Consider the following 13821-nt stretch of genomic DNA (forward strand, 5'->3'; position numbering starts at 1 on the left):
CGGATTACATAATCGGATTAGATCACGTAATGCAATTGTTGTTTTGATCCGGATCAACCCTTTGGTTTGGGTTTTTCAGACATTTTTTGTAGATTTGGATCACTTTGATCCAAAAAACCTGGATTAAACTGATCCCATCAGAAGGGTGGATTCAGCGTAGATTACATGCCCAAAATGTAATGAAAACTTAAAAAAATGTATCAAATAATACTATATTTGGATATGCAGTATCTAAAAGATATCCTATTTATTCATAAGGTTTTAATTGTATTTGTTTATCCGTCAGGCTACAGTGATTAGGTAGGCTTTAACGCATTCACCTTTCAGTATAGGCCTACAGCAAAGTAGAAAGAGTTTGGCCTCATAAAATAATCCCCCAAACAGCAGTCAAAATTGACCAAAAACAATCAATTTTATTCTGTCACTAATTGATTTATATATTCATCACAATGGAAAATATTTTTCTTTTTAGAATATTAATAAGGGATGCATGCAATGATTACAGAATAACCAAAAAAAATGCAAATAATGGCAATCGCTGATTTTTTTAAATCACTTTCAACAATTACAAAAAGAGACTGAAAGGGCAGAAGCACAGCTTCGTTTGGCAGAGGAACAACTGACTCTGACCAAACTGCAGCAAACCAAAGCCAGATTTGAGTTCCGCCTCCTAGGCTACGCTCAGACAAGCTGGTCTCACCACATCAGATGAGGAAGTCTGAAATGATTGTGAAGGTTTTGACTTAAAGTCTTTCTTCTCCAAAAACAGCTTCTGCAGACACTGTGTGATGTTCTGAATATTTGTAATATTTTTGCGGCAGATGGACGCGAGTCGCTTTCTGTATGTCCAAAACCAAAAGATTCAGTAAAGGCAGAATGACCGCGATATGTGAACGTCTTTCCATTTAAGCGCTTTCCTTCCGATTGAGGTAAAGTTGGTTTTATATTCGCACATTTGTTCAGTGACAACTTGTGACATGGTCTCTGTATTGTTTACCATGGTACTTTGAGTCTGAAATCTCATCTAAGTAGGACTTGAAAACAACATTACTATTTATTTGACTGTGAACAATGTTGTATTTTGATAAGATGATTACCCTGTTTAGAAATAGCGAATAATTATTTTAAAAAGTTATAATAAGTTTAGGAGAAAGTCTGAATGTGCGAATATAAAACCAACTTTACCTCAATCACCTAGCAACGGCCGTAAACAAAACAGCAGCTCGATGACGCAAGCGTAGCGGGGTACACCAGGAAATAAGACAGTGTGAACACAAAACAACTGAAAAGGTGGCAAGGGGGAACAATCGAACTTGGGTACGGTCCAGCCAATTGAACAAAGTGTGAAAGCACACTAAAATGCTGGGTTTCAGCAAACATGTTCATATTGAAAATCTGATATATATATATATATATATATATATATATATATATATATATATATATATATATATATATATTGGAGAACTTTGATTTACTGAACCGTGACTCCTGATCACAGATTTCATCTCAACTGGTCACATAGAGGTAAAGTTGGTTTTATATTTGGATATTCAGACATTCTCCTTAATAATAAAATTTCAGCAAAGTATTCTTTTCAAATTCTAAATAGGCAAATCATATAAGCAGCCAATAATTATCAAAGTACAACATTGTTCACAGTCATCTAGATAGTTTTAATGTTGTTCAAAGTCATACTTGCATGTTAATTCTGATTGAATATTCAAAATAACATAGTAAACAATATAGGGACTTCTAAATGAACGAATGTGCCAATATAAAACCAATTTCACCTCTAATTATTTGACTAAAACAATGAAAACAAATGTAAACAATGTTGCATTTTGATAAGATGATTTCCCTTTTTAGAATTAGCAAATATTTACTAAAAAAGTTATATTAAGTTAGTTTAGGAGAAATTCTGAATGTGCGAATATAAAACCAACTTTATCTCTATACGTTAGCAATACATGAAAAAAAGGAAATTTAAACCCGTTTAAAAGAGTTATAAGACCTACAACACAATATTTCGGTAAATTTAAGACTTTTTAAGGCCTAAAATTTGGATTTTGAGATTTAAGACCCTGCAGAAACTCTGTACATAACCCGCGAGTAACGCATTACAGAAGTGATTACAGCGTAGCTTCGAGCTAAAAACAAGAGAGTATATTAGCATTAAGCACATGTGTTAAAGCAGTTCAACCCGCCAGATAATTGCAGCAAATCTGCGAACGCTACAAAGGTCAGATATAATACACTTACTTTGAATAGACGCACAACACCCGTAGTGAAATTAAACAGCAAACAGCAAAGCTCTGCACTCTCCACTCTCCGCCTCAGACTGAGCGCCATGGGCGGGATGTTTGCCTGCACGCTGATCAGCGAAAGCTGATTGGCTGCCTGTTTGTGGCTCAGAGAAAGCTGATTGGCTGTTTGTAGGCGCTCGGCGAAAACTGATTGGCTGCCTATTTCTCAATCAGTCTCTTGACAACAGAGAAAACATTTGTGGACAGAAGATTAATTTGTATTTTTTTTCCAGTCCCTCAGAGGAATATAACATTGTTTCTGTGCAATGCCCGATTGTATAAAACCTTCAGTCAAGCCTGGCCCTAAAGTTTTTTTTCCATTATTTTATATTTGACTGCACAAGGCTCATTCCTGGCATTCAGTAATATTTCAGCTTGACCAAACTAATTTCTAAAATTTGATTATTGATTATTTATTGATTGATTTATCTATTGGTTATATTTTTTAAATAGCCTACATAATTAGGCACAATTTAAACTTTCAAAAATTCATATTTTCCCACCTCAGGCATTAAAGCCTTTATATTATTTTCTTTTTTATTCTTACTTGGACACCCATTATTCTCAACCCCGTAACGGACTAAACTGAGTTGTTAATAATAGTATTTTTAAAAGCTTTTGCTATAAAACCAACGTTTCCCTATTGCTCATATGTCCCTCAAATCAGTTTAATGGCTAAAATATAACATTTTTGATGAGTTTTAGATTTATATGTGATTTAAGTTTCAGTTATACAATTTCTGCATTCTGTGCTCTCTTCATTTCTCTAAAAAAGCTTTAAGTTTAGATGTCTTACCCAAACCACATATTCACAATGTTAGGCCTTAACATGGTTGGTACTCAGCAAGAATTGTTTTTTATATTTAATTGTTGAAATATTAATTTCACAGGGTTGAGAATACAGTGACGGGGTTGAAGACCGTAACAGGGTTGAGGGGACACTTTAATTTCAATTTGTTTTAATTAATTTGAAATTAAATCCAAGACTCAACCAAAACTTATTTATTTTAGTAAAACATTTAGCAAAGGCGTTAATCACACTGAGATTAAATTAAACTTCATTAAACCAAACTACAGTCAAAATTAAAAAAAGTGAACTGCTGCAGGTAACTGGACCATTAGTAACCTTTAAAAATGCTGATAAAGGCCTATGTTACCAAATATATTGCTGAACAGAACCTACAGTAAACAGGAGCAACTGGTAAATCATGTCTAAAACATTATTTGCTGGAACATACATAAAAAACTACAGCAGAAATTTCTTCTAAATGAAATGTTAATGAAAATTCTTAATAATAATAACAAAAATAAAATTATATATCCAGATGGGCTGGTCAGTGGTCTAAGTATTTCAGAAACTGCTGATGTATTGGGTTTTTCATGCACAACCATTTCTAAGGGAGAAAATATTCTGTGAGCGCAAATGCCTTGTTGATGCGGTCAGAAGAGAATGGCCAGACTGGTTCCAGCTGGTAGAAAGGCAACAGTAACTCAAATAAGCACTTGTTACAACCGAGATCTGCAGAAGAGAATCTCTGAACACACAACACGTCCAACCTTGAGACGGATGAGCTACAGCAGCAGAAGACCACCAGGGGATTCATTCAGGGATTCCTAAACCTTTCGATAGCTTAACCCTCTTCATCTAGAATATTAATATGAATGCCCTTAATGACCCCCTCTCTAAAGTTGGCTAATTGTCACAGGACATGAAGATAAACAAATGAACCATTTACATAATTTAGGTATTTTTTACTTCACATGTTCTGATTTTATTAGCTTTTCATTAACTCATAGTGAAACTCGTGACACATTCAATATAAAATCTGCTGCTGATACGGGTGGCATGTCTGAAATAAAATTGCGTCACAGTTTAAGTGAAAACTCTGCTTCAAATATTCTATCAGTGACAAAAAAGTTATAATACGAATATTTTTACTGAAATGTTTTTTATTCAAAATTCTTCCTAAATTAGGAGAATTTCTCAATCCTGTTACAAGTTTACAACCCAGAAACAATGAGATGTGTAACAGGGTTGAATGTGATGGGGTTGAGTTTTCAAAACAAAATGGCCTCTGCTCCTTGTGTGGTTTAAATGAGAAGGCCCACATGGCAGCAATTAAACAAGAATATGTTATATTGTTTGGAAAAAAAAACCAAAAAAACAATCATATTCCATCTTAGATTTACGTTACGGAGTTGAATTGTTAAGCTTGACCGTACTCTTCCTAATTATAATAAACATCATAAAATGTAAATAAATGAAAATATATCTTGCCTTCTTCTGCACCATGCTGTTAAAGAGAGCTGAATGATGTCACTTTCTGTCTGTGATGTCATATAAGAGTGGAGAATTGCTGGCATGAAGGGGTTGAGTTTATATTGAGGGACATAACTTTGTAGCCTTTTTAATAAAAAATCTTACTTTTTATTGAATTTTTATTTATCACCAGAAAAGAACACTAATAAATGGTTGTAATACTGAAACAAAAATTAGACACTGTGTGCATTTTATAAATTTTTTTCTACATGCAGTCTCAAGGAAGTGCCTCGGGGACATGACAAATAGCTTGGTTTGTGACAGAAATATTAAAAGTTTTTATGCTAAAAATGCTTTTAATGTAGAATTGTTTTGACTCATTATATATTACAAAGCAAATCAATGAAAAATGCTTTTAAAATATAATTTTGGTCAACAACCACTTCGAAAAATACGGGGGACTGAAATATTACCATTTGCCAGGACTGACCCTGATATTATTACTGACGATGTTGCTAAAGAATGGCAGGAAACGTAGAATACAGATAATAAGACACAACAAGAATATGAAAAAAGAACCCTAGTGTGTGTGTTTGTGTGCGTGAGAGAGAGAAAGAGAGAGAGAGAGAGAGAGAGAGAGAGCAGATGTGTAAAGTGGAAAACGAGGGAGAAATGTACGAATAAGTCATGACTGCAGCAGTAAATGGCAAAAAAATAAACAAAAAGACTTTTATTTTGGCATGGCATGTGACGTCGTAAGGCTGCGCCGCTTTCACGCTGTGATTTAACTGGAGAAAGGTTTGTGTTTTAAAACTTTTACAAAAGAATAAAACACAGATATAACCGATTCATTAAAAATTCAGGTTTTTCACCCGATGCTAAATTATCCCAGTCAACAAATTTCCTTTGGCCCTTCTGTGGCCCTTGTATGGTGTGTAAAGATTGATAAAGCCTTTTATCTCTTACATTGATTTTCAAATCTCCATCTGTTTTGTGAAAGTTCTAAATAATAGTTTTTATTTGCAATATTTTAAAACATTATAAATACATGTACAATGTTATAAAAGATTGCAAATAAAAGCTATTACTTTGAACTTTCTTTTTAATAACACAAATAAATCTCTTTTACTCTCTCACATAAATCTTGTGCAGTCTGTTTTAGCATCAGATACTATAATCCCGATAAATTTAAAGTTATACAAATTAAAACTATTCTTTAACAGAAAATTCATTAGATTTATCAGATCAGTCAACAAAAATGGGGCTTACAGTGTATTACCCTTGATGGAAATATCTAAACTGTTAGTACGTTTTTACGCTGTTTATTTCAAAAGGAAAGTGAAACTGAAAGCAACACACTCCCGCTACCGACATCAACCAGCAGATGGCGCTCGGACACCACAAAAACTCAAACCCATTTATTATGTGCCACACATATTGCCATTTCCCTTGATTCAGCCATACGTTATTATTATCCAGTACATGATTGCTCTTCTAAGACTACAACACAGTTATTTAAAATGGTAATAACACTTCACAATCAGAGAGATATTATTTATCTCTTAACTTAGCTTTAATTAATTAAAGATTCAGGATGTACCCAATGAATTCATTTTAAAGACTGTTCAATGTCATTTGCCAACGATATCTCACAGCAATTCCAAACTTTTTTATTTGGCTTGTACATATGAATGTATAGGATCTCATTAGTACATTTTAGTATGATTAATTTGCTCATCCCTCACTACTTTATTACTTTTGCATTTTACTTTAGAATTACTATCGCATCAATTAATGCTTTAAATTACATTTATTCAGTTTTATTTCAGAGATTAACATAATTTGATTTTTTTTTTAATTCTAGTGTTTAATTTAGAGTTACCGATGCATTGCTTATGGATTTAAATTAGATTCATTCAGTTTGATTCATGAGAACAGTTCATCTAATGACTTAAATGAACTTGCTTTTTTATTTTTAAAGTAAATTTTCATTATTTCACTAGTAAAGTTTCACTGTTACAAAACAATTAAGCAAATTCAAAATTGTATAATTATATAATTAAAATAATTACTCAACTTCATTTATAAAATTACTTTATCAAATTATCTGAATCTACTTTAGTAACATTTACTTCATTCTTGAGTAAAAACGTTTACTCTAATAAAAAAATAATTGAAAGAGTGGATTTATTTCAGTGTTTTTTAATTTAAGAATTGAGTAAATGTTGCTAAAAATAAGCATCAAATATTATAATTACAATACTTATTCGATTTTATTTCTGCAATTACTTTATTTCAATCTACTTATTTGTTTAGAAACATTTACTTAACATTTCTTTAACATTTACATATATCTTAAAGTATTTTCAGTAATTTCACAACTTTAAAATGTAATCAACATTTTTAATTGTAAATTTGTTTTACCAAATAAACGGAGTAGATGATAGTAAGAGTTTCTACAGTGTAAAGATAAAGATGAACTGAACTGGTGTCATTATACAGCTCACTGCTCTTCATTTGATCAACAGTGCTCAGCTCTACAACACTGGGTGTCCCAACACTATGAGGGTGCTAGAAAACAGGATCAAGGACATAAAGCAACACACTTGATAACACAAAGGATGTTTGTGCGTATATTTAACACAGATTTAAGACTGATTTTTATTCTGCAGCGTAGCTCAAACCTTGGTGCTGACCCTGCATCAGCTATAAAACAAATGGATCATCATCATGCGCAATCATCTTTATTAATAGCTGCCTGATAGGCCAGACCATTAACTGAATAGGACCGTTTGACATATAAGAAACCTTTTAACAGGTATAGCTGTTCATGCCAATACCAACTTGATAGCCTAAAGCATATCACATAAACATGCCTTACATCTCATAAGACAAATAAGCAAAGGTGTCTATAACAATACATGCTTGATTCCCCAAATCATTACAATCATTACATCTGAATGGTGCCTTTTCACACGTTTTAAAAATAACCATTAGTAAGCATAGTTCTTCACCAATACCAGTTTAATACCTCAAATAATTCAAATAAGTCACAGTGGTGCAGTGGGTAGCACGATCGCCTCACAGCAAGAAGGTCGCTTGTTTGAGCTTCAGCTGGGTCAGTTGGCATTTCTGTGTGGAGTTTGCATGTTCTCCCCGTGTTCGTGTGAGTTTCCTCCAGGTGCTCTGGTTTCCCTCAAGTCCATAGTCATGTGATATGTATACGGTGTGTGTGTGAATGAGTGTGTATGCATGTTTCCCAGTAATGGGTTGCAGCTGGAAGGGCATCCACTGTATAAAGCATGTGCCGGATAAGTTGGCAGTTCATTGCACTATGTCGACCCCTGATTAATAAAGGTACTAAGCCGTAAAGAAAATGAATGAATATATGAGTAATATCATACGAGTAGCAGTGCTATCAGTTTTTGTATTTCTATTTGTTGTAATGGCCTGTTGTTATTGCAATTAAAAAAAAAAAATTTAAAAAGCAGTGTGATGTGGCTGTATATCAGCAGTGGTGGGAGCCGTGCGTTATAGTGTACACTAGGCACTCGATTGTGAGAACGATTGTCCCTCTACCTGTTGTTACAATGCCCTGAGAACTTTGCTCATCTTCAGAACGCAAATGAAGACACTTTAGATGAAATCAGAGCTCTCTCGTCTGTTATAGACAGCAAGAGTCCCGAGATGCTCAAAGTCCAGAAAAGGAAGCAAAAACATTGTCAAAACAGTCCATGTGACTTTAGTGGTTCAACTGTAATCGAGTTCCAAGAACATTTTGTGTGCAAGAAAATGTTAAAAAAAAGCAGCCAAAGTAGGAACTGTTGACCCATATAGTGGCTGTTTTTGCTCCTGTATTCTCTTCATTTGCATTCAGGCAAAGAAACTCAAACAGGTTTGGAACAAGTAGAGGATGAGTAAATGACAGAATTGTAATTTTTATGTGAACTACCACTTTAATGCTTCTGTAAGTAAAGGTAAATTAAGTATTATTACTGAAGATATTGCTAAAGAATGGCAGGAAACGTGGAATACAGATAATAAGAGCCGGCAATGAAAAAAAGAAATCCTATATAAGCCTATAGTTGTAGAAATAGACAAGAAGAGGTCATAATTATGATAATAAGATTTGGACTCACATATTAATAGGAAGTAATGTGTTGTAGACATGCAAGTCATCATGAACTGGATTAAAAAAGTTTCTCAAAATTGTCTTAAATGTTTAGATTAAAGGTTTGTGTGTGTGTGTGTGAGAGAGAGAGAGAGGGAGAGAGAGAGAGAGAGAGAGAAAGCAAATATAGTGTAAAGTGAAAAACATGGGAGAAATGTATCAGTAAGTCATGACAGCAACAGAAAGTGGCAAAAAAGCTAAACAAAAAAGACTTTTATTTTGGCGTGGCGTGTGACGTCATCAGGCGGCGCCGCTTCAACGCTGGGATTCAACTGGAGAAAGGTTTGAGTTTTAAAACATTTACAGATATAAATCGATTTAAAGATAAAGATCTAATGTTTTAGGTTTTGTATATGATGCTAAATTATGTTCCTGTTGTTGGAGATAATATTTTAACCCTTTATACAACGTAGTACTATTTTATTCTCAGTAACCGAGGGCTATTGTTTGAATAAAGTAACAGAAATGTGTGTAATAAGTGTTTTAAAGACACATTTTACCTGATTTCTTTTTGTTAATTACTCTCATATAAAGAAACTGTTGAAGCAAGTGTTGAAGAGAAGTTATTTTGTTTCTGTTCATTGTTTTGTTCATTTTAAACAGGATAAAGTGTCCAAACACAGAGAAAAACTCCTGCTGAAGCGACTGATCTCCACAGTTATAAAGATGGCGTTTATTAAAGAGGAGAGTGAAGATGTGAAGATTGAAGAAACATTCAGGGTCAAACAGGAAGATCTGCAGGAACAAACAGGTTGGTTTTCATTCTCAAAGACCAACTCAGTCATTTGATCCTCATTCAGATATATTTTAATAATAAGAAAACTAAATTAAATCCATCTTGCAGCCCTGAGTGTGCTGCCTAGTTCTCCTAAATGCACATAAGCACTCATTGAAAGACAGGAATCAGTTTCTTTCTTGTTTCTTGTTCTCATGTCTTTTGTCATTATTTTATGTATTATTAGTCTCCCATTTTCTCTTCCTTCTTAAGGTTATTGTTTTTCTTGTTCTCCTACTGTTTGTAAAGCGTCCTTGAGCACTGGCGCTATATAAAATAAATAAAAACAATAAATTTAAAAAGTTTAACTGAGCTGACAATATTTGACCTACAGTATTCTCATAGAAGATATCTGCTATTACAGTGATAGTGTTGGCTTAGTACTTTCCATTTGCATATGTCTCGTTGATCACAATTTCCTTTTTTTCATCAATTTTATGGGTTTAAACTTGTTTTTAGTAGTTGTTACTAGTTCTGACAGATAGTATCTGAGTATCTATCTGTGTTTAAACAGGGTTTCCGCGGGATCTTAAAATGTCGTAAATTCCAAAATCTAAATTTTAGGCCTTAAAAAGTCTTAAATGTACTGAAATATTGTGTTGTAGGTCTTAAATCTTTTTTAAACAAGTCTTTATTTTCCTTTGTTTATGTTTTGCTCTCAAATCTGGCCAAAACCCATACAATCACCAACAATCCATCTCAATAAAACTTTAAACTTTTTATTCAAAAGGTCATTTTAACTCTATTTATCATAATAGTTTAATTATTTTCCTTACAATAACATTTGTTTGAACGTGCTCCATGTATTTACTGCTGAGGACATCGACCTGGACAGATTGTTGTGCATAGATTTAGTTTATTATAGTTTTTAAAACTGTTAAAACATATTGTTCTTTTGTTTTTTTTTATTTAAATAAAGTTTATTTTGAAAAAAAAAAAGTGTATGGATACAAGTAAAGCTTGCAATTTTTTACACAGTATTTAAAATCGTTTGCTAAGAAATATTTAAAATATTTTCTTTTTCATTATTCATTTATTATTGTATTATTAGCCTTTAGCCCTTTATGGGTCTAAAATTTCATTCATAATAGTAGAAGTATTGCATTTAACTTGGGGAAACCTGCAGAAACCCTGGTTTAAAGTATGCCCCCAATTTTAAACATGCTGAACGAAATGGACACTAAAATAATTAATTGTTATAAAACATTGTACAGTATTCTAAACTATATGATGTTGCTGTGGGACGATGTAAGACAAAATGAACAAATTATAGTGGAACAATAACGTTTAGCATTGCACTGACTACAACTGGCCAACAAACTAGTCTAAAAATGACTTCTACTGCTTAAGAAATGGATTACAGCATGCTGATGATATGCAAACATTTGAGTGTAAAGTTAGTCAGTATTGACCATATTCTTCACGTACTAGCAAGGGGACGCCATTGGAATCCTTTTGCTTGAGACTTTTTTTTAAAGAATGAATTTTTAGATTGTAAAAACGGTGTTATGCTGCTTAGGCATGGGACGAAATCCACTTTCAATGTATAAAACCGCCAAATGGTATATGTAAGGTGTTTTTTTATGTTTTAAGTTTTTTAGGACAACAGTATCTCCAGCAAAAAAAGATATCCAAAGATGCCTTTTAGGATGGCATGTCTGCATCTTGTCGGGTATATAAAATGTCATCACGTAGGTCTTCAGCTAAGCCTCAGGACATGCACAAAGGCAAGAAAACAAAGAGAAAAGTACAAATGAATGAAATCAAAGTAGCAAAGTGTGTCATCTTGCCATCTCCTCATCACTCCAGTTTACAGCAAACATGGCATTAAGCATTTGCATAAGTTCATTCATTCATTTTCTTCGGCTTAGTACCTTTATTCATCAGGGGTCACCACAGCAGAATGAACCACCAACTTATTCAGCATATGTTTTAAACAGCAGATGCCCTTCCTGCTGCAACCCAGTACTGGGAACATTTGCACAAGTTATATACAATAATGCAAACTCAATATAAGGTGAATTATGCGCACTTGCTATGAACATGCAGGATTTGTCTCAATCGGGTCTTTCAAGCAAGTTAAAAATGTTTCAATTGAGTGGAAGATACACATGAGGGAACACAACATGAGTAATCTAGAGCGAGTGCATTTGATCATTTTGCATTTAAAGCCACAGGAACAAAAAGAGCTTGGTTTTCCTCTGACCCTCAAAATTAAATATTCTGCAAGGTATATGATCTGATTTTGAGCTGAAACCTCAGACACATTCTGGGAACACCAAAGACTTTTTCATTTTTGGGTGAAACATTTATTTCATGCTTGTCTCTTTGTGCCTTCATACTAAAGTTAACTTTTTTCTTTTAAAGACCTGATGGTGCTGAAAGAAGAGACTCATCAATGGAACGAAGTGAAAGAGAAACCCCAAGAAATAACGACTGATGAAAAACTCACACAGACTAAAAAGACTTCATCACACAGAAGACCATGGAAATCTAAATCTAGGTGTAAAACCTACATGAGAATTCCCACTGGAAAGTTCACATGCCAAGAGTGTGGAAAAAGCTTCTGTCATGCAGGACACTTCGCAGCGCACATGAGAGTTCACACTGGGGAGAGGCCGTACATGTGCCAACAGTGTGGAAAAAGCTTCTATCATGCAGGAAACTTGGCAGCGCACATGAGAATTCACACTGGGGAGAAGCCTTACTCTTGCCCTCAGTGTGGAAAGAGTTTTAATCTAAATGGCACCCTTGAAGTCCACATGAGAACACACACTGGAGAGAGAAGTTTTACTTGCACACAGTGTGGGAAAAGTTTTTCTCAAAAACAAAACCTTCACACCCACATGAGGATTCACACTGGAGAAAAACCTTACACATGCACAGAGTGTGGTAAAAGTTTCCCATATAAAAGCTCACTCAAACACCACATGATAAGTCACGCCAGAGAGAAGCCGTTTGCATGTGCTCAGTGTGGAAAGAGCTTCACATCCAAATCTAGCCTTATGAACCACATGAATGGACACACTGGAACTATAGTGTTCACATGTGATCAGTGTGGAAAGAGTCTCACACATAAAGACTCCATTAAGAGCCACATAATGACTCACTCAGGAGAGGATCGTTTTAGATGCAGTGAGTGTGGAAAGGGCTTTAAACATAAAAGAAGCCTCAGCACTCACATGAAGCTTCACAATGGAGATCAGAGTCCTCAAAAATGAGGTCTTGTCCACACAAACTGGGGTATGTTTAAAACAGCAGCTTGTTCATTTAGTTTGGCTGTTCATTTACGAGAAGTTTAATTATAAACTACTTTCGAGAGGATCACATGCTTATGATGGTCCTGCATTAGCTAACACATGATTCACCAATCAGATGAATCCTTACTCACTGTAAATTCCCAGAGTTTTTACCTCAGTTACCTTCGTCTTGAAGAAGCACCTTTCGCAATTACAGCCTCGAGTCTTTTTGAATCCAATGCCACAAGCTTGGCACACCTGTCTTTGAAAATTTCGCCCATTCCTCTTTGCAGTACCTGTCAAGCTCTATCAGGTTGGATGGGAATTGACGGTGTACAGCCATTTTCAGATCTCTCCAGAGATGTGCAATAGGATTTAGATCCGGGCTCTGGCAGGGCCACTCAAGGACATTCACTGAGTTGTCGTGAAGCCACTCCATTAGCCGCATTTCCACTGTCAGGCCAGTGCAAGCCAGGGCTTTTATTGGGCCGAGCCGGGCCAATCGCCCAGAAGGTAGAGCAGTGAGGCCGAAATCATGTTGAGTTTCCACTGTCAGGCAAGTAGCTTGCAGCGCTTCATGCAAGTCCCACCCCCAGAAAACAAGCAAACGACACGATACTGTACAGCAGTACATTATATGTCTATACTGTGTGTTATTATTCATCATATTCATTTACTCACCGACCGACTGTTGGCATTGAAAAATCGAGTGGTCTCGCCAGCGCATGGAGCGCACCATACATAATATAACACCACAGAAATTCTCTGTTAATAACTCGGTAGAAAATGTAGTTTATAAAATCCTTATTTAGATATACGCTGTCAAACATTCAGCCCAAATGCTCCAGAGAGCCCTGAAACATTCAGTTTTCCCTATAGGCTATATGACACTTAATAGGTGATTCCCCTTTATTTTAGGATGTTGCATATTATTCTGTGATCTTAAGTAAAGGAACGTGTTAAGTATTTCAGCACATAAGAGCAAGTAATAAAATATAGCCTATAGTTTGTTGCGCTCAGCAGCTTTTCACTAACAAAGCTCTTCATGTATTTAAAGTTTTTCTTTTTTA

The 13821-nt window shown here is 34.7% G+C and overlaps 2 protein-coding genes across 3 annotated transcripts in view; one reads left to right on the forward strand and one right to left on the reverse strand.

Moving 5' to 3' along the window:
• The window catches only part of LOC130222164 (gastrula zinc finger protein XlCGF8.2DB-like), a 58454-nt gene extending 44669 nt beyond the window's left edge, over window positions 1-13785 (forward strand). The window contains exons 1-2 of one of the 2 annotated variants that reach the window (XM_056454789.1): window positions 9347-9488; window positions 11880-13785. In XM_056454789.1, coding sequence (XP_056310764.1) covers window positions 9404-9488; window positions 11880-12733 — 939 coding nt within the window. In that variant the 5' untranslated portion in view covers window positions 9347-9403 and the 3' untranslated portion in view covers window positions 12734-13785. Of the gene's footprint in view, window positions 1-9346; window positions 9489-11879 lie in introns of those variants that run through there. The other variant, XM_056454790.1, reaches the window with a different exon arrangement.
• Window positions 1-13821, reverse strand: part of LOC130222025 (NACHT, LRR and PYD domains-containing protein 12-like) — a 272015-nt gene that overhangs the window by 17606 nt on the left and 240588 nt on the right.

Source organism: Danio aesculapii, chromosome 4 (assembly GCF_903798145.1).
Source record: "Danio aesculapii chromosome 4, fDanAes4.1, whole genome shotgun sequence".
NCBI lineage: Eukaryota > Metazoa > Chordata > Actinopteri > Cypriniformes > Danionidae > Danio > Danio aesculapii.